This window comes from Somniosus microcephalus, chromosome 14, assembly GCF_052327205.1.
Source record: "Somniosus microcephalus isolate GS21.2 chromosome 14, FLI_Smic_1.0, whole genome shotgun sequence".
In the NCBI taxonomy this organism is placed as follows: Eukaryota; Metazoa; Chordata; class Chondrichthyes; order Squaliformes; family Somniosidae; genus Somniosus; species Somniosus microcephalus.
This window is the reverse complement of record NC_141000.1, coordinates 74,106,003-74,127,135: the sequence shown is the minus strand read 5'-3', so window position 1 is coordinate 74,127,135 and position 21,133 is coordinate 74,106,003. Positions and strand designations below refer to the sequence as shown.

Sequence of the window (21,133 nt, the reverse complement as noted above, 5' to 3'; positions counted from 1 at the left end):
TGGGGATTTGGCCATTTATGCAATAAATAAAAGACTAAAGTCTCCACCTCCTGTTACAGGCTCACATTGGTTCTTAGAAGGATGTTTTTGCTATACTTTGAATGCTTTATGACTTTTGAACTTAAAAACTAATTATGTACTCTACAGCAAATCAATATAAACTGGCAGTAGAACGATATGAATGGAATAAGCTACAGAGTGTGAAGTCCATTGTTCCCATGATTCATCTGTCCTGGAACATGGCACGTAACATCAAGGTGTCTGATCCCAGGCTTTTTGAAATGATCAAGTGAGTGATAAATCAACAATGGGAGTATTATATAATATCAGAATGTAGTGTGACTTTAGATATTTAAGACTTCCCCTCTCTGCATAATGTGTTCATAAATGGAACTTAAATTTTTAGTTACATCGTGGATGGGTCATCTTTTCTTGTCTGAAATGCTTATGGGATTTTAAAACCCGTTTGATTTGGATTGTTTTAGTTTAGAGCTTACTCCAGTGGATTGAATTTACTTATCTCTTCACCTTGTTCCCATCTATAGATGTGCTGTGGGCATATTTTAAAATTTGCGATCAGTATTTCATTCTGTCTAACTTATCAGTATGTAAATAAAATATAGGTTAAGAAACTTTGGTTGGATGTTTGTGGGGTAGAGAGAGAAGCATTAATGAGGGTAAAAGTATTATAGAAAAAAATAAGCTACCTAGCAGGTCATTCATGACACCTAATAAATTGACCTCTAAAACAAATGATTAGAAAGCTTCGCTATTTCGTTCAAAGTAAAACTAAAAGGTTTTATTGATGTCAAAGTATTCCTGAAGTTATCAAATAACTCTCGAGACAGGCCTGAAAAATAAACCATTGCTCATGAACCCAAATGGTAAGTAACTTACACAGGCCCATTTTAAATTAGCCAACAACCATGACGTGCGTGGATTCTTTAGCGCAGTCAAGACCATCTATGGCCCAAGGACCTAACCCACTGAGAGCCAAGACCGGTGAGGTGCTCATCATGGGCAGAGAGGCAGTCAGTGCCCGCTATAAGGAGCACTTCGAAGATCGCCTCAGCCAAGACTCCGTCTTCGACGCGAGTGTCCTTAACTCCATCCCACAGCATGCTATCTCGGCACAATCCCAGCCCGGCATGAGGTTGAAAAGGCCATCCGACAGCTGAAAAACAACAAGGCTTCTGGAGCAGATGAAATCCCTGCCTAAGCACTAAAGCATGGTGGAGAAGTAATCTTGGCGCGAATCCATGACCTTATCTTCCTTATCTGGAAGAGGGAGAGAGTGCCAGGGGATTTCAGAGATGCCGTAATCGCGACCATCTTCAAGAAAGGAGATAAGTCTGATTGCAGTAACTACAGAAGAGTTTCCCTCTTGTTTGCCACAGGGAAAGTCATTGCAAGAATCCTCCTCAATTGTCTCCTCCCAGTGACTGAAGAGCTCCTCCCAGAGAAACAATGCGGATTCTGCCCACTAAGAGGCGCAATGCATATGATTTTCACTGAGCGACAAATCCACAAAGGCCTTCAACTCTGTCGACCGAGGGGGATTATGGAGTGTCCTTAAATTTGGCTGTCCTCAAAAAAATTCGTTACCATTCTCCATCTGCTCCACGATGACATGCAAGCCGTGATCCTTACTAATAGATCCATCACAGACCCAGTACAAGTGAAGACCGGGGTCAAGCAAGGCTGTGTCATTGCACCAACGCACTTAATCTTTCTCGCTACAATACTTCATCTCGCCTCTAACAAGCTTCCCGCCGGAGTGGAGTTAATCTACAGGACGAACGGGAAATTGTTCAATCTCCGTCACCTTCAGTCTAGAACCAAGATTGTCCCAACCTTTGTTATTGAATTGCAGTATGCAGACAATGCTTGTGTTTGTGCACACTCGGAGGCTGAACTCCAGACCATCATTGACTCCTTCACTGAAGCGTACGAGAGACTGGGCCTTACATTAAACATCCAAAAGACAAAGGTTCTTTACCAACCTGCCCCCACCGCACAACACTGCCCCCGACTATCAAAATCCATGACGAGACCTTGGACAGTGTGGACCACCTTCCATACCTTGGGAGCCTTCTGTCGGCAAGGGCGGACATCGATGACGAAATCCAACACCGCCTCCAATGTGCCAGTACAGCCTTTAGAGAAAACAAGTGTTTGAAGACCAAGATGTCAAACCCGGTACCAAGCTCATGGTCTACAGAGCAGCAGTGATACCCACCCTCCTGTATGCTTCAGAGACATGGACAACGTACAGTAGGCACCTCAAAGCACTGGAGAAGTATCACCAACGCTGCCTCCACAAAATCGTGCAAATCCATTGGCAGGATAGGCGTACCAATGTCAGTGTTCTCTCAGGCCAACATCCCCAGCATTGAGCATGATCAATGCCTCAATCAGCTCCGATGGACGGGCCACATTGTCTGCATGCCTGATACAAGACTCCCGAAACGAGCCCTCTACTCCGAGCTCCATCGCGGCAAGCGATTTCCAGGAGAGCAGAAAAAATGCTTCAAGGACGTCCTCAAAGCGTCCTTGAAAAAATGTAACATCCTCATCGACTCTTGGGAATCCCTGGCCCAAGACCGCTCAAATTAGAGAAGCATTCGAGAAGGCGCCGAACACTTTGAGTTTCTTTGTCGGGAGCACGCGGAGGCCAAGTACAAACAGCGGAAGGAGCGTATGACAAACCAAGCACTCATCCCTTCAACCACTACCTGCCCCACCTGTGACAGAGTCTGTAGATCCCACATAGGACTCATTAATCACCTTAGAACCCACAATATTGGAGTGGAAGCAAGTAATCCGACTCCAGGGAACTGCCTAAGAAGAAGAGAGTTTCAAAAGCTAAATGGGACAGACACACCAAACTAAAAAATGTTCAAATTACACTTTGGTCTCTGCTTCTCTGGTACCTTTTCCTTTGAGCACTTCATGTTCCACCCCTCTTGCCTTGTCTTTAAAATCCACATCCCCCACCCCATGTTCTCCCTAAACCTCTGCAGTACGTGACTCTCCATCCGCAGTGATTTCAATCTTCATCTTAACTTACCTTGCCCTCTGATTTCATTGCCTTTCTGACCCACCTTAACCTTTCCCTCCATATAAACTATCCTACCCATTTTCAAAGCTGCTCTTACAACTATACCATCTCACGTGGCCTCTATTCCCATTGCGTCGGTCACAGACAGGGTTGTCTCCGACCACTTTCTTATATCTCTTACCGCCCACAACCCCTACCTTCGTACTTCTCAACATCTCTGCAGTCTTTAACATAGCCGACCTCACTATCCTCCTCCAGCATCTTTCCTCTGTTATCCAGCCCAGTGCAGCTGTCCTCAATTGGTTCCACTTTTACCTAGCCAGAGCATCTCTGGCAATGGTTTCTCTTCCTGCCACTGCACCATTAACTCTGGAATTCCCCACAAGCATTGATTCTTGGCTGCCTCATCTTCCTTCTCTACATGCTGCCCCTTGTCAACATCATCCATTGACGTGAGGTCAGGTTCCACAAGTATACATGTATGTTGACAACATCCAGCTCTACTTCTCCACCACTTCTCTCGATCCTTCCACTGCTTCTGTGTTGTCGGACTGCTTGTCCAACATCCTGGATGAGCCACAGTTTCCTCCAGTTAAATATTGGGAAGACTGAAACCATCGTCTTCAGCCTCCATATAAACGCCATACCATTTTGCAGTACTTACCTCAAATATAACAGCTACCCTTTATTTATGGTTCAAATGCTTTTGGATCAACTGTTTGATTTGACCCCAGTTTTTGGGCCATTTACTTTGGTCCCCAATTTTAACATGCAAAGGCTGGAACACTTTGCTTAAGAACATAAGAATTAGGAGCAGGAGTATGCCATATGGTCCTTTGAGCCTGCTCCACCATTCAATAAAATCAAGGCTGGCCTTTGACTTCAACTCCACTTTCCCATATTCCTCGATTCCCTTAGAATCCAAAAATCTATCTACAGTATCTCAGCCTTGAATATACTCAAAAAGGGTGAGAAATTCAGTTGGTTGCGCCACCCGTTAGCGCCTTAAGAGCGCTAAGTGGGTCGCAAGCCAACTGGCACCCGGGCGCGGCACTGCCCACGCCTCCCGCTAAATTCCGCGGGACGTTAGTGGTGGCGCTAACCGTTAGCGCTGCGCCGCTGCCGATGACGTCATCGGTGTGCGCAGCGCTCCGCTGACGCCTCAGCTGCGATATTCGGCAGCGCCCCCTGATTTACCGCCGGACGCTATGTCCGACGGGTTCAGGGAGGGGCCTACCTGCAGCCGGGGAGGCGCAAATTAAAGGCGAGGTGCGGGCGGCCATTTTTGTTGTTGGCCGCCTGCGAGCACCTGCCTGCGCTCCCGTCCCCGGCCTCCTGAACCCCCCCCCCCCCCCCCCCCCCGCGGAGTGCCGGCTGCGCTCCAAGAGCCCGGCACTTCTCTTTGGTGCCAGGCTCTTTTGCCTGCACTCCCGATCCTTGGGGGCCCAGCTGGGCCCCAGATCACTCTGCACAAGGCCCCTCCCCTTTGTTCACTCGCAGCGCTACTTTTAGTGCCCTGGCGAGGCTGGCGCCCCAAACGGGGCTATACTCAATTTCTCCCCCAAAGACTCAGCATCCACAGTCCTCTGGGGTAGAGAATTCCAAAGATTCACAACCCTCTGAGTGAAGAAATTCCTCCTCATCTCAGTACTAAATGGTCAACCCTTTATCCTGAGACTATGCCCCCTAGTTCTAGACACTCCCGCCAGGGGAAACAACCTCTCGGCATCTACCCTGTCAATCCCTCTCAGAATCTTGTATGTTTCAATGAGATCCCCTCTCATTCTTCTAACCTCCAGAGAGTCTAGGCCCAATCTACTTAATCTCTCCTCATAGGACAACCCTCTCACCCCAGGGATCAATCTAGTGAACCTTTGTTGCATCGCCTCTCAGGCAAGTATATCCTTCCTCCGATAAGGAGACCAAAACTGTGCACAGTACTCCGGATGTGGTCGCACCAAAGCCCTGTACAATTCTAGTAAGACTCCCTTACTCTGAGAGCAGGGATTAATATTGTGGAGAATGTTTGAGAGCAAAACATTAGAAGCAAAATTCATAAATTAACATCTTTACATCACCATACTAATAAACATTTCCAAGTCAGTTTGATTGGTTCTTTTGTCCAGGAAGAAAGATGAATGTTTATTTCTGTTAAATCATAGCTTTTCCTGCTTTTTGTTTTTAATTCAGTAACACAAATTGTGTATGTGTTTTCCTGCACTTGTGAATAAGTGCTGCATTTCTGACATGTTACATGGAGGGTGTGCTGGTTCAAGAAGACCACGTTTACTAATGGAAGTGATTGAAGTTGAAAATACCCGTTTTTGTTCAATTCTTTTTTAATATTGTGAACTGAAGAACTACAGCACTTTATATTTGTTGGTTGTCTGCTGCATTGTGAATAATATTCTAATTACTTATGTGGACGTACAGCACGTCCGTGCCATAGGAAAGCCGCTGCTCTAGTGACATGAGGGGTGGGCTAATATGTTGAAAACTTTTTAATTAATACAAATTGCATGAATAGATAGGCCTCTTTCAGCTCACCTTGGGGCTTTTGGATTGTTTGTTGATGTGACATTTCTGAAGCATTAATGTATTATCATGCAGTTCTTTTATATCCCAGTCATTTCTGACAAGTAATTTTTTTTAATAGAGTTTGCACATGTTTGTAAAAGCTTTTAATTAATTCTACCATAAACAAACTTGCAGAACAGGCATGTAAATGTCAAATGAATTTCAATATAGATAAGTGTGAGGTGGTGCATTTTGGTAAGAGGAATAAGGAGACGACCTACTCCTTGGAAAATAAGAGTCTAAATGGGGTACAGCTGCAGAGGGATCAAGGGGTATCGATTCACAACTCATTAAAAGTAGCAACGCAGGTTAAAAAAGCCATAAAAGTGCAAATAAAGCACTGGGGCTCATTTCTAGAGGAATGGAATTCAAAAGCAGAGAAGTTATGTTAAACTTGTACAGAACCTTGTCTGATTGTCTCATGATTTGAGACGGTGGGGTGGCAATATGGCATTACTGTATATATGCTTTTAAGTGGTTGCTGTTGCTGCCATTGTTGTAAAAGTGGTTGTTGTAAAATTTACCCACGGACAAAAAGGTCACGTTCAAAGGAGTTCATGGCCTGCTCAGTACAAAAATAAATTAGAGGGAACATTGCTGGCAAGCATCTTAGTTTCCCATATCACATAACTAATCTAACTAGTCAGAATCCAAGTCTTACCCAACATTCTCACTTTACCCCAGATGTGGGATTGATGACTATGGTTGAGTCATTAAATGGTGTACTGAGCAGAGGGAAGGTGCCCAGCAGATAAGAGAGAAAATTGGCAAGGGTTCCACCTCAAGCTTCACTTCACCTGTTCTATTGGCCACCACAAAGTGGTGGAGACCATAAAAGTATTTGATTGCCTGCCTATCCTCTGGGGCCTCTGGTCAAAGTATGGGGTGATATCAGAAGAGAAAAGACGGGGGGTGGGAAGGGGTGTTTTGCTAAAATTAAAAGCCTCTAAAGTACTGATTTCTTTCTTTAGGTACTGCCTGCTGAGAACCCTAAAGCAATGCCAGATGTTAAGGGAAGCTCTCATTGGCACAGGCAAAGAGATTGTATGGCATGGCCGTACAAAGGAGGAGCCTGCACACTACTGCAGCATTTGTGAGGTCAGTAAAACTTGTACTGTCTGTTCAAGATAATGGTAACTTAAGTTAAGCGTAGTCTACTAAATGTTCATTAATTTGCATTTTTTTAAATTTGTTTGTGGGGTGTGGGCATCGCTGGCAAGGCCAGCATTTATTGCCCATCCCTAATTGCCCTTGAAAAGGAGGTGGTGAGCCTTGAACCGCTGCAGTCCGTGTGGTGAAGGTACTCCCACAGTGCTGTTAGGGAGGGAGTTCCAGCATTTTGACCCAGCGACGATGAAGGATCGGCGATATACTTCTAAATCAGGATGGTGTGTGACTTGGAGGGGAACTTGGAGGTGGTGGTATTCCCATGCACCTGCTGCCCTTGTCCTTCTAGGTGGAAGAGGTCACGGGTTTGGGAGGTGCTGCCAAAGAAGCCTTGGCAAGTTGCTGCAGTGCATCTTGTAGATGGTCCACACTGCAGCCACGGTACGCTGGTGGTGGAGGGAGTGAATGTTTAAGGTGGTGGATGGGGTGTCAATCAAGCGGGCTGCTTTGTCCTGGATGGTGTCGAGCTTCTTGAGTGTTGTTGGAGCTGCACTCATCCAGGCAAGTGGAGAGTATTCCATCACACTCCTTACTTGTGCCTTGTAGATGGTGGAAAGGCTTTGGGGAGTCAGGAGGTGAGACACTCACCACAGAATTCCTAGCCTCTGACCTGCTCTTGTTGCCACAGTATTTATGTGGCTGGTCCAGTTAAGTTTCTGGTCAGTGGTGACCCCCCCCCCAGGATGTTGATGGTGGGGGATTCGGCGATGGTAATGTCGTTGAGTGTCATGGGGAGGTGGTTAGACTCTCGCTTGTTGGAGATAGTCATTGTCTGGCACTTCTGTGGCGCGAATGTTACCTGCCACTTATTAGCCCAAGCCTGAACGTTGTCCAGGTCTTGTTGCATGCGGGCATGGACTGTTTCATTATCTGAGGAGTTGTGAGTGGCGCTGAACACTGTGCAATCATCAGCGAACATCCCTATTTTTGACCTTATGTTGGAGGGAATGTCAATTATTTTATTGACCATATACGAAGTGGTTGCTGTTGTATTTTACTTGCTTTTCTTCCCCCTCCACAACACCCCCCCCCCCCCCCCCCCCCCCCGCCCAAAATCAACAAAAAATACATTTAAAGCTTCGTGAGGAGCTGGTTGTAAGTGACTAAATTTTATATTTATGGACTTAATCAAACTTTTCCAATTTCTGAAAGACCCAATCAAGATGGTGTTTAATTGGGAGGTTCACTGTTGAAATAAGAGCATGATGAAACTCTGCTTGTTAGGAATGAGATTTTAAATGGCTCATTAGTCAAAAAACATTATCCTAAATTTTGAACTTGGTGGAATTAGTGACAACTACAAAATCTGGATTCCTTTTCGGACACAGTATTCCAAAAGTGTTTTCATTTTCTTATGATCTTTCCTTGGATATGGGCACCAAAACAACATGTAAGTTAATTTAAAATCAGTACAATAATGGAGTTGTTGATTAATCATGGCAAACGATCTCTATCAGTTAGTCTACAACAGATCCAGACAAGAGATGAGAAAAACACCTTTGATGGAAAGCTCTGGGATCCAGAGGTCCAGTGTCACCTGTTCCTCGCAAGCATGCTACACTTACCTTGTATTATGTCTCAAATTACTCGTACTGTATCCCAAAATATTGTTTTCTGAATTAAATTTATCTAATTTTGTCAGATTTTGGATCACCGGTCACACACACATTACCAAAAAAGGGTCTTAGGAGTTGTAAGGTGCTTTATTAAGGAGCGGCAGTTTAAGTCAAGTACAACACGCAATCAAGATGGACATAGTAGACATACGACCGTGACAAGCAGCTGGTATCGGACCTGATCTGACAGACAGCTGGCGTGCGTAAACAGCTCCCCTTCCCTTCAGCTTCTGTGCTAAAAAGCTCTTTAGATATCTCTTTTACTCTATTTTTAGGGGTGGGCCTAGGGTAGATTATCAAAGATACAGTCAACAACCTTTCTAGCACGCAGACAGCTAGTCTGGAAACAAGGTCACCACCACGGTACAGAATATTATAATATCCGCAGGGAACCAAGAACAGAAGCACGTCTAAGCGTCTATCCAGATATTCTAACACCAGTCTGAAGAGACTTTTTTTGTCTCGTTATTTCTTCCAATTCACGATTTCTTACAACTCCCCACCATGAGAAGGAAATATCCTTACTGATTTCTCACAATCCTCTTTTGACTAATCTAGCTAGTTCTCAGTTATCGACCTGCTGATACCATTCGTGCCTAGGCATGCTGGCTGGGATTATAAACTACTTCCCACCACTCGTAGTCCCCTAATTTGCTTATTGCTTTCTCAACTTGGGCGTTAGTAGGGAGACTTAAATGAAGATTACCCCCTTGCAGTCCATTCTTTTGAGGGGGAGGAGCAACCTTCGACCCTTCACACAGGTTCACTGTTCCAGTGTTCCAATTCTGCCCCACCTGGGGTATCCTGTTTCTTCTATCTTTCCTGACCTTACTCGTCTCCTATGTTGCTTCGGATCTTCTCTTTTGGTGCGCTCAATTAATTTGTTAGTGCTGGTTAGTCATAGGCATGAGTACACAATTGGCTTATCGATCAAAGTCTTACTACACGGGTTACATATATCAAATACACTTACAAGTTGGAGTATTACCAGAGCATGTGAAATAATACGGACCTAAGAGTATGCTGATATATTAAGCCCAATATCCCACCAGTGTAAATTGTCCGCTATGCTGTCAATTTCAATACCTATTCTCGAGTTGTTTTGCACCAAAACATAAAAATGCTTTAGCATCTCAAGCTCACTGAAGCCCTTGGACAACAGGGGAATGTCATACCCAGTTGTGCCACATAATTGTGCAGCTCATACTTAAGTATCTCATTTACTGTCGGTTTCACATGAGCATAGGTTTTGATGTGGAGTAAAACGTGTTGGTTGATGGGACAGGTCGTTAGACCCGTAAAGCATGGTAGTTGCGGTATTAGTGACACAGGAGACACCACCAAAACCACCTCATACTGGATTCGTGCTGGTTTTTCCCCATGTTCTGTTACCTACAAAACACAGTTATTAGTCAGTTAAATTCTTTTACTCCTATCCATCTTGTGGATAATTCTTGCTAAAATATGATTTCTCCCTAGCCTCAATTGTCCCAATCCAAATTCCATGTAATTCTCCACTTCAATTTCAATTTCAATCCCTCTAACAGGTACCAGTGTGTTTAACTCTATTCTGATTGTTTCCTTAATTAGATAGTTTCTCGATGGCGTATGTGTCAATGCTTTAAAAGTGTCTCACTCTCCTGAGCCACATTAACCATTTCATGTCATACTGTTCTCAAGTAACTGAGCATGTCTGAGACCCGTTCTTCAGTGCAGAAAGTTCATTATAGGCAGGGACACAAATGTCTCCAAGAGAAAGCTATCACTTTACTATCCTTAACTACACTTTCCTGACTTTCAATAGAAAGTTAGGAAAATTCCCATTTCGTAGTGTAATTTTCCTGTTTCAATCTTGCATCTTAAGTGGGGCATCCCATATTATTATTCATATCTCCTTCATGAGCCCTGGAGGAACTTTACTGTCCAATACAACATTAAAGATAGAAAACATAGATTAGAGTTGTTTGGTGAACCAATTTTAAAAAAGAACAGCTGCCAGGACCTCAATAATTTCAATTTAATTCAGACCAAATTCTTATTAACTAAACACGATACAGAACAGATAAAATAAAACAAAAAAAACAGTAAGTTACGTCATATTTCTTGTTCTTCAGATGCCTTTTCAAATGACTGTAAAAATACTGAATACAACTGGAGAAAAATTAGTTTTTCCACATTTAAACAAAACAAATCAAACTGCTTTGGAAAATTCACGATTGCAACCGCAACTCCAAGGTTAAATCTTAGACTGAAACTTAATCTTTTGTTAAACAAACTTTTTTTGTTTTTTCAGCTTTTAGCTTCAAAACATTCATGTAGGCTATTTTTTTACTACACTGAAAGTAGAAAAGGAACAGAAACTTTCCTTTTCTCCTTTCTTTATTTCATCATAGACGAATCTTTTTCCCCGTAAGCCAATTTTCAATTTCTGATGTTTTCTACTGAATCTCATTCTGTACTGATTACTGCCACTGGGAACCTGGGAGAGTAGGGCGAGTATCTCCCGAACCACCGGGGCACACGCGGGGGTGACTGAGTTCAGTTTGCGATAGTTAATAGTCATCCGGTTTTCTAACCGGCCAAACTGGGGAGCTGGTCATGAACGTGTCTTTGCGAACAACACCCTGCTTTAACTCCAAGGGAAGGGATCCTTGTATAGTTGTCTGGATTGAATTGTCAAAGCCCAATAAAACTTGGGGCACGCCCTTTGTAGGATCGGGGTGGGGATCGTGGATGATGGTGCTGGAGGAGCCGGAGTCGACTAACATTAATTGTTGATGGCCTCCAGAATCAACAGTGCGGACTACCAGTCTCCCACTACCATCGTATCGGAGAGGGGAAGTCATCGCTCCCTGAGAGGCCTGCAGGAGTCATAGGAGAGATAGAAGGTCTGCCGTTTGCTCGGGTTGTTGGTGCACCGCGGCAATCGGTTGGGCTCCCAGTCTGATGGTCAAAGCCACTATGGCTGCCTCCATTCTCTCTAGTCACTGTTTGACCAGGTCGGGGCCTGACGGTCTTGGGAGGGTTGTTGTTGCATTGACGGGCATAGTGGCTGATGGGCCTTCAATAACCACAAAACTAGAAGTTATAGACTTTAACAAGTTGGCTTTTAATCACTAAGATCAGAGCTAACATCTCAACACGCCGACTGGTTCACAGGAATGAGTCATACAGATCCTGGGATCTTTATGTAAGAGAAGTCAGGGGCGGAGCCAAGAGCCAAGACCTGGAACCTCCCAGGTTAGTCGGGAAAGAGGAAGTGAAACTATACACAGTGGGGGAGGGTAATATACATGAGTGCAAAACGAATACAGGATCAAGACAAACAGATTTCATTACAGTGGCCTAGATGGTGGAAGATGTAGCAACGCACCGAGGCACCTTTTCCTGGCGCGGAAGTTTTGGATGGCCCTGACTTTGAGTTAGGCAGCGGGCCTTCGACGGCCGCTTTAGCAGGTGTCCCAGGGATATTGTCACGGGTCAGATCCCAAGCAGTTCTGGCATGGGTACGTGCTTATTCCCACAGGGTGTCTTTGGAGACGTAAACGCCCAGCGCGTTACGGACCAATGGTTGGAGGCCGTTCACAAAAAGGGTTTTGAAGCCCGGGGAGTTAAAGTCCCCTCTACCACCCCTGGTGTGCTGGAAAATGTCATGGAGTTGAAGGCATTCGGGCTTTCGGTAGGGCCCTGTTTGCTGCTAGTTAAGACCTGGTGGAAGTCGATACCCTCCTCCCCTAATGTCCTGATCAATCTCTTGTTTTAATTCTAAGGAACATGCAGCCATGAGGACCTATTTAAGGTTGCCCCCTTCTAGTTCCGGATGAGTGACCTCTGTCTGAGGTTGAGGAGGCTGGTGTTCATGTCCACCGTCCCTAGGTCATCCCTTAGTGCCCTGACCTCAACAGTGGTAAGGGGCCTATACGTGGTCGTGGTGACCGTTTCCCCCTCGTCTTTAATGGAAGAGGGTTGCTCAACTTCCAGGTCTCGGTCAGCCTGGCGCTTGAGCTCGTGTGCTGCTTTAGCTCGGGTGACCGCACACACTGGTATCGCCTCATCTGCCTGACCATCCTTGTAGGGTGGAGGCAGAACAGAGGGAGTGGGGTCCTCAGCTATATTGTCCCAGCAAAGGCTGGGATCTTTCAGTTTGATTTTAGAGACGGCATCCATTACTGCCTGCTGTTGGCTGATTTGTGCCTGAAGCTGTTGGATTTTTGCTAAGCATTGGGTATGGTCTGCTATGGGGGAGGCGGTGGTTTGGTGCCGGTTTAATTACCTTACAGCGCCACTTGCGTCTTCTAACTCCTCACTTAATCTGGTATTTTCTGCCTTTAGTTCAATATTTTGTTCTAGTATTTGGTCTAGTTTCCTTTGTGTACCGTGAGCTCTGTCATGACCCTTTTTCTACCAGTGTAACTGGTTGCCACCTATTGTTTTCTTTCTTTAACTCTTTGTTTTTCTTACTTAATTGCACAGCGCACAGGTGTGCTCCATAAGCTAACTTATCTCGATCTTTTTTCAGCTTAAGTTTGCTTTCCTGGACCTCCTCAGAGAGTCTGTCAAGACTATAATCATAGTCCCCATTACTGTCTTCTAGGATTTTTAGAAGATCCGTTGCCACAGATACGTCGGCTTTTTCTGTCAGGCTGTCTATTAACCGTTCCCGGTGGTATGCCATGCCATTGTATTTCTGGTTTTGCTTTTAACCCGCTCTCTCCCTCACCCTTCTTTCAGGGAGTCCCCATCCCAGTCTAAGCGACGATCACGTACAGTTGACCAAGTCTCTCCGGTCCTCAAACCGGAACCGTACAACTCCCAACACTGTATTCCACTTCTGACACCACTAAGATTTTGGATCACAGGTCACGCACACATTACCCAAAGGGTCTTGGGAGTTGTAAGGCCTTTTATTAAGGAGCGGCAGTTTAAGTTAAGTACAACACACAATCAAGATAGACATACGACCGTGACAAGCAGCTGGTATCGGACCCGATCGGACAGACAGCTGGCGTGTGCGAACAGCTCTTCCCTTCCCTTCAGTGTCTGTGCTAAAAGCTCTTTAGATATCTCTTTTACTCTCTTTTTAGGGCTGGGCCTAGGGTAGATTATCAAAGATACAGTCAACAACCTTTCTAGCACACAAACAGCAGACAACTAGTCTAGAAACAAGGTCACCGCCGCGGTGCAAAATGTTATAACATCCGCAGGGAACCAAGAACATAAGCATGTCTAAGCGTCTATCCAGACATTCTAACATCAGTCTGAAGAGACTTTTTGTCTCGTTATTTCTTCCAATTAACGATTTCTTACAAATTTGCATGAATCAATACGATCTGCTTCTGCTGGCTCCCTTGGGAGCCTGTTCCATAGATTTACCACTCGTTAGTTGAAATGTTTTCTGCAGGTTAGTTTTGAATTTACCCCCCTTCAGGTGCAGGCTGTGTCCTCTGGTTCTACTGTTCTGGACATGGTGGAAAAGCTTGTCATGATCTACATTATCTAATCCCTTTTAGAATCCTAAAAACAGAAATCATACCGCCTCTCAACCTTCTCTTTTCCAGTGAGAACATGCCCAATTTACATAATTGCCAGTCATACTCCAATCCCACCATTCCATCAATCACTCTGGGTGCCCTCTTCTGTATCCTTTCAACAGCTGCAATGCAGCATCCAGAACTGTACAAACTATTCTAACTAGGTTGAGATTACGTGAGTTTATCATGTAAGATTCAGCAGCAAAAAGGAGAATTTAGTCCTAACAGTTAAAGAACTGGATACAAATTCAACCTAGAGGTGAAAGGGCAATATGCTTAACCTATTGAACTACTCAGTCCCCAACTGCTGTACATTTTGTTAAACACGAGTGTCATTACAAGATCTATAGTATGTCTTTTTAATTCTAAAGCATTGTAGAAAAACTTGGGGGAAAAGTGCTAAGTGAACATATGGAATTAATTAAAATCTAGTTTACGTGAAAGAAATGATGATGTAAAATTGTGTTTTTGTTGCAGGAAAATTTATAAATAAATAGCAATAATGCTATATTAAAGTATGGTAATATTTATTTCTGCAACAGGTGGAAGTTTTTGATCTGCTTTTTGTCACTAATGAGAGTAACTCACGGAAGACCTATGTCGTGCATTGCCAGGACTGTGCTCGTAAGGCCAGTGGGAAACTTGACAATTTTGTAGTGCTGGAACAATACAAAATGGAGGACCTGATGCAAATCTATGACCAGTTCACATTAGTAAGTTAATTCAATACAATGGCAATATATTTGAAACGTGTTCCTATTGTAACTGTAAAGCTGAAAAAGTATTTTAGTAATTCTAGCATTATTAGACCCAATGACTCTCTCTCTGTCTTAGCTATGCAGATCCGAAAGAACCAGGTTCAATTCCTGATCTGTGCTGAATTAATTGATCTCAGTGGGGACAGTACCATTGGCCACAGTACCCTGAGGATAGGCAAGAGAAAATCAGCCAGGATTCTCGTTTCTGATCATTGTACAGTGACCCCTATAGAAATTACATATCAGTGAACACTGGTAGCAACAGGATTGAGCTCAGCCGTGACATCTTCCAGTTGGATGGCCTGCTGACATTACTGTCGAGGCTCATTAGAGTAAAGAACACTTGATCAAGGTACTGGAGCCTGGCTAGCATCTTTGGAATTGTGCCCAATATGGGAGTCAACACTGTTGAGTGAAGAAAACAAAATATTAAACAGAAAAAAGTGCAGAATTCTAAAACAGATGGAGAAACTGAGCAATATTAGTGGTAATTAGCATAAATATATATTTTTGTTGTAATGCACAAAAATAAACAGCTCAAGATCACAGGCCGCAAATGTGGCGAGCATTTTTAATGCACAAAAATGATGGGGAGAGGACTTGGAATATGAAAATTAAGTCACCTTTTTTTAAATTATTTGCCAACCTTCTCTTCCAGTTTTCCATTTTACAGTTCTTAGTAGGCAGTGATTCCTTGCTTGAGGTATGTTTTCACTGTTACTTTGCGCAAGTTGCCATTGTTCCTGTACAAGTTTTGACCGTGACTGGAAACTAATTAACCATTTGGGGGAGGGAGATACAGCCATGTCTGACCTTAACCTCACCAGCATTCATATTTGCGCACTTCCAGCAGGGATTGTTAGATAGCAGTCAGTCTTGGAAAACGGCAATGGACTTCCTTCCCCCCCCCCCCCCCAAAAAAAAACCTGGGGTGCTGAGACCGATTTTAGCACCACTACTGTTTTCCTTGTTTAAGATCAATTAACTTATCAGAAACCTGCAACCCTTCTGTCTATATTTCTCTTATTTTCACTGGCAAAGTACAGATGCTTTGGATTAATGTTATATGAAATGCACTTGCATTGGATCTGAAAAGAGCTGTTGCTTTAAGGATTACTGTGCAGAGTAATTTATTCTCATTTAAAATCTATTATTTCTGTTGCAGGCCCCTCCACTGCCTTCATCCTCATCTTGACACGTATTGTTTTATGGACAACTAGCGAAACATCTTTGGTATTCAGGATGTGACATCAACTTCCACTGTGTTACACCACTGATTTTTGGCTATCCCATGTGGCTGCTGACTGAAAACTGTGTGTCTATGCAACCTTCCAAGTGCGGAGTGTCAACAGTACTGGACAGGAGTGGAGCTGCTCCTTTTCCAGGATAAATGAATTCAAGTAAAGCTGTTTTAGCTGTATCTATAAATAACTTTTCATATTTTGTATATATCAGAGAAAAACTGGCAACATCACACAAAGACTACTGACTTGAAGACATTCTTTTTTGTATTACTCTGTCTTGGGCTGATGAATTGGTTTCATCATCTTTTTTCATTCAGATTTTTCCCTTTAAAAGTACTAGCTTAGCTGGTCATTTTTGTATGGTAGTTAGGAATTTTAAGTCTCTCTTGAGGGCAACATCTATTAAGAAAATTTTGTAATGTGAAAAGTTAGATGAGAGATTTTTTTTTTTACTGCTTTTATGTTCATCTGTCTTGTTATTTTGAAACCATGATGTTTAAATTTGTTCTGGTTTCCTAGTTAAACTAAACAGCCAAGTCACAGATAAATGGGTTGCACATAGACTAAGGAATAAACTTCAGATTTGTGATTTTTTTTTTTGTTTTGTTTCTAATCTTGATGTAAATTTACACTATTTATAAATGCATATTTATTCCTTGAAAATATTTGTGGATGGAATGCTGTTATTTTTTCCCAGAATACCTGCCATTAAAATTTTACGGAGTTCTGTCATTTCAAACACTACTCCTAATACGTTTTCTATGTATGAAATAAAAACTGTTGAGCATTGTAATCTTTGAAACATTTAACAATTTATATTCAGGGAAGATTTTTTCAGAAGTAAATTGCATATGTTAGTTTATGTATCTCGAAATTCAATATTGCATGACTAAACTCAGGGCAAGCTTTCCTTTGTTAACATAAATGTTATGCATTAGCATCTGAAAAGTATAGTATGCTTCTCCCAGTATTACCCACGACCAGTTAAAACAGTGTACTTCATTAAGGGAGCCACTGTGTTGCAGGTTATAAAATTCCTGTGCTTACAATTGAATTCAAAGTAATTTTAAAACAAAAAAAGTAAGGTTTTATTTAATTAGAGACATAGTAATGTAAAGTTTATTTATCTTTAGAGTTGTCTTGGCACCATGAGCATCATGGATCGCTGTTACACCAGAGCCTGTGGTCTTGTGCACTAATGGCTCTAAAAGTTAACTACAAGTTTGTTATATTTCTATAATTGAGCTGTATCGGAGGCTGATTTGTGATTGTTTTTCCCCCGTTATAGTGGGAGGTGTTTAAAAAATACAGATGTTGCAACTTTGAGTAGTTTTTTTAAAGCTGTGATCACTTTGTCAAAATATTTATTCACCTGATCAAGTAAGATTTCATGCAAAGATTTGGTTTTGACTTTAAAAAGGCACAAATAACATTTTTGGTTATGATTTAAACCTACTAAGAAACTCTTTCTTGACTTTGGAAGAAACAAATTACGAGACTATTGAACATGGAGCATAGGTCCAGACTGGCAGTTGGCCGGAATAAAGCCTCCATATTACCACCACCTTGTCCGGCCTTTCACATTAACTTCTGGTGCTCCAGGCCATTTTTCTTAGTTTGGTCCAAGCTGGAGAGCAATGTACCTTCATAAATTGTGTTCTAAATAGTGTCGTATGCAAGAAAGAGGAAAAGAAACAAATGTTTTGGGATTGATTAAGGAAAAAATGACAAAAGACTGAAGTATGAGAAGATAATGAGAAAGAAAAAAGTACAAAATAGTTGCGGAGTCAAAGGATTTCATTTCTGGCCCCTGTGTTTGCATCCAGGATGAAATTAAAGACATGGTTTGCTGCATCAGTGTTAGAGAATGGAAGATTTCCAACTTTTGGCACTCGCAGGTCATGTATAGCTAGCATCCGGTGCAGACATAAACTGTGGCTTCTTTAACGACCCCAACTTCAGGAATGCGCCCTCTCTGTTTTGCCAATGGGATTTTTGTTTGCACTGCCCAAACCATCTGTCCTTATTGCCTTTGAGTTAGGTTGCCAGTATGTGCATACTGTGGGCAATTTTGCACTGCAGCCCCATGCTGATTAGGGTTGAAACTGCTCAAACTGATACGGTAACAATGCAGAAAACAGTTTTGTCTCATGTATTCAAACCCAGGCCCCATAAGTGTACGGTAGGTAATGTGCTTGTAAAATTTGTATTCTCTTATTCAGACCAATGTTCTGGAAATTATTTAAATGTTGTAGGTCATTCTTAAAATTCTTCACAAAATTGTACACAAGTTTTTTTAAGGTGGGACCCCACACAATCAGTATATCAGCTTTTGGAAAGTAGTTTTCAGATGGCTGAAGAGGCCATGCTACCCACAGAAATAAGCCACGTTCTTTATCCAAACTATTTATGGCACTATGGCCTTTATTATTTAAATATTTTGATGATCTGGCATCCAGGTGTTTTAAAGCCTAAGAAAAATTATAACTGCCAGCATGAAAGAAAAGAAAGACTTGCATTTATATAGCACCTTTCACGACCTCAGGACATCCCAAAGCGCTTTACAGCCAATGAAGTACTTTTGAAGTGTAGTCACATTTGTAATGTAGGAAACACAGCAGCCAATATGCGCACAGCAAGCTCCCACAAACAGCAATGTGATAATGGCCAGATAATATTTTTTATGTTAATTGAAAGATAAATATTGGTCAGGACACTGGGGATAACTCCCCAGCTCCTCTTTGAAATAGTGCCGTGAGATCTTTTACATCCACTTGAGAGAGCGGTCTCATCCGAAAGATGGCACCTCCAACAATGCAGCACTCCCTCATTACTGCACTGGAGTGTCAGCCTAGATTATGCGCTCAAGTCTCTGGAGTGGGACTTGAACCCACAACCCTCTGACTCAGAGGCGAGAGTGCTACCCAATGAACCACGGTTGACCTTCAATCATGCCATTAATCATTAATTGAGGAGCAAAACTCGAGCAGTTTTAGGTTTTGTGGGGGGGATGTTGCCATGGAGCTGTTATGGGGAAGGTGTCTGAATCACTCTTAATTCTGTTGCATGATTAACAACAGGTGCCTCCAGATCTTTTGAGAAAATATTGACAGTATTTGTGTTAGGCTAATTTCATGAGCAATAAAACTTGATGTAATGTCCTCTGAATATAACTGTACACCTGAGTACAGTGAAACACAAAGCAAATGATTTTCAGATACCAAACTTATTCCTTTTTGTCAGACAGTGACCCCTAAGCATCCAAGATTAATTTTCCTGTCCTTCATCCAATGCTACACATGTTAAATCATTGTGTGGATCTGTTTTATGGCTGCAGGTCCAATTCTGGTACTTATACAGTACAATTCTTATATAATTGGTTATTGTTTTACTAGCATTCAGTTTAGTAGAAGATAAATAATGGTAAAATATGAAGTGATTACATTTAAAAGTAATACCCATACAAGTAAATTCCAAGACCTAATAGCATCCATTTTGGCACTTATGACAGTATTCAAAGTCCTTATTTTATACTTAAACTTGAATACCTGGAATCATAGAATTTTACAGCACAGAAGACGGCTATTTGACCCATTAGCTTGCAATGGGATAAAGCGGATAATAATTTGTCTGTCTAAATTAATAGCAAATCGATTGTCCCTTCTCCCCACACCTTTGTTTATTTTTCAAATATCCACTTCTCTTTTAAAAGCAGTTATGGATTCCACTTTCACCATTGTTCCTGGTAAGGCATTCCTTCTAATTTTTTTTAAATTCTCCTAGCCTCCCTTCTTTTGATTTTAAATTTATGCCCTCTGGTTACTGAATAACCAACCAGTAGAAATAGTTTTTCCCCAATTTATCTTATCAAAACCATTCATAATTTTGAACACCTCCATCAGATCTTCTCTTAACCTTCTCTGCTGTAGTGAAAAGAGCTTCCATTTCTCTGGTCTCTTGCAATTTAAAGCCCCTCATCTCTAGTGTTAATGAATCTCTAGATGATCACTTTTTATATGTTTGAGTGAATTCATGAGCATATTGGAACATGATATTAAATATGAACTATCGGATGGAAGCAACATAAATTTGTATTAAAATTAAGATATAAATTCAGGATTTAACCAGGTATTAACGCATTGAAATTTGTTAATTTAGATAGATGAATTATTTTAACCAGTCACTTGATTGTGGAATATTCATTGGCCTATAGTATATTTACACATACATTTAGCCTGATCCCTACAAATTACTTTGATAGGTTTATACTGGCTGCTACCCTAAGCCCTGCAATACATATGAAGCCAGGAGCTTCATATATTTGAAATCTAGTTGCAGGAATCTAGGTCAATATGTACACTTGCTATCCTTCATTGGCTGAAGACACATTGGAACATCAAATGCTATCTCCATTGACCTAGATGTTTATGCTGTACTACTGATATGGGTATGAAACCTGAGAGTAAGTTGAGTAATTGAAGCACTTTGAATCCCTTTGTTGTTCAGCATAACATATTGATCAATATAAATATTTCTTGTAGTCCAAATCAGCATTGAAGGCAGCATCCTGTGGAAATACACGATGCCGTATTGGGAAAAGGATCAAACATCATGAAACTAATTTTACATCAGAGGTTTTTTTCTTTTCTGAAGACACAGTGACTGGTGTCTGTTGACTATGGTTATCTCAATTTCTGCAACAGGGATGTCTGAATAGCAATGTTGAAATCGTCAGGTTCTGCCTACCATGTCATATTGATAGAAAACTGAACCTTTATATTGTTCAGACAAGAAGGCAACTTTGGCATTATTGATGAATGTGTTGTGCCACCTTAGATTATGTACTTTCACATGCTTTTCAGAGTCCTTCAGTTCCTTACGTGGTTCGTTGTCAAATTTTGGTTGCTAACACTCCTGTGCAGTGCCTTGGGATGTTTTACTACATTAAAGGCACTATATAAATGCAAGTTGTTGTTCAATGTGATCACAAGATTGATTACAGGTACGGTTTACTCATCTTGGCTTAACCATCCAGATTTTTTTAAACATTTGTCCCCTGCCTAATCTGCTTCTTGAATAAGTTCAAAGTTTTCACATCCGCTTGCCCATCTCAAATGCTGATTACTCTTTGCATCAAGAAGTTCTAACCTAACAATCTCCTAATGTTGGCTATGCCCCT

At 42.1% G+C, this 21,133-nt stretch overlaps 1 protein-coding gene across 4 annotated transcripts in view; it reads left to right on the top strand.

The window, feature by feature from the left end:
- The window catches only part of kdm6a (lysine (K)-specific demethylase 6A), a 317,166-nt gene extending 299,886 nt beyond the window's left edge, over nt 1-17,280 (top strand). For 2 of the 4 annotated variants that reach the window (XR_015080830.1, XR_015080829.1), the window contains 5 exons: nt 148-289; nt 6,610-6,736; nt 14,495-14,665; nt 14,787-15,062; nt 15,876-17,280. Coding sequence is in view for 2 of the 4 variants with exons in the window: in XM_086006692.1 (XP_085862818.1) it covers nt 148-289; nt 6,610-6,736; nt 14,495-14,665; nt 15,876-15,905 (470 nt within the window). In the remaining 2 variants the exon portion in view is untranslated. The remainder of the gene's footprint in view (nt 1-147; nt 290-6,609; nt 6,737-14,494; nt 14,666-14,786; nt 15,063-15,875) is intronic. The other 2 variants (XM_086006692.1, XM_086006693.1) reach the window with 1 other exon arrangement.
- Nucleotides 17,281-21,133: the final 3,853 nt, after the last annotated feature.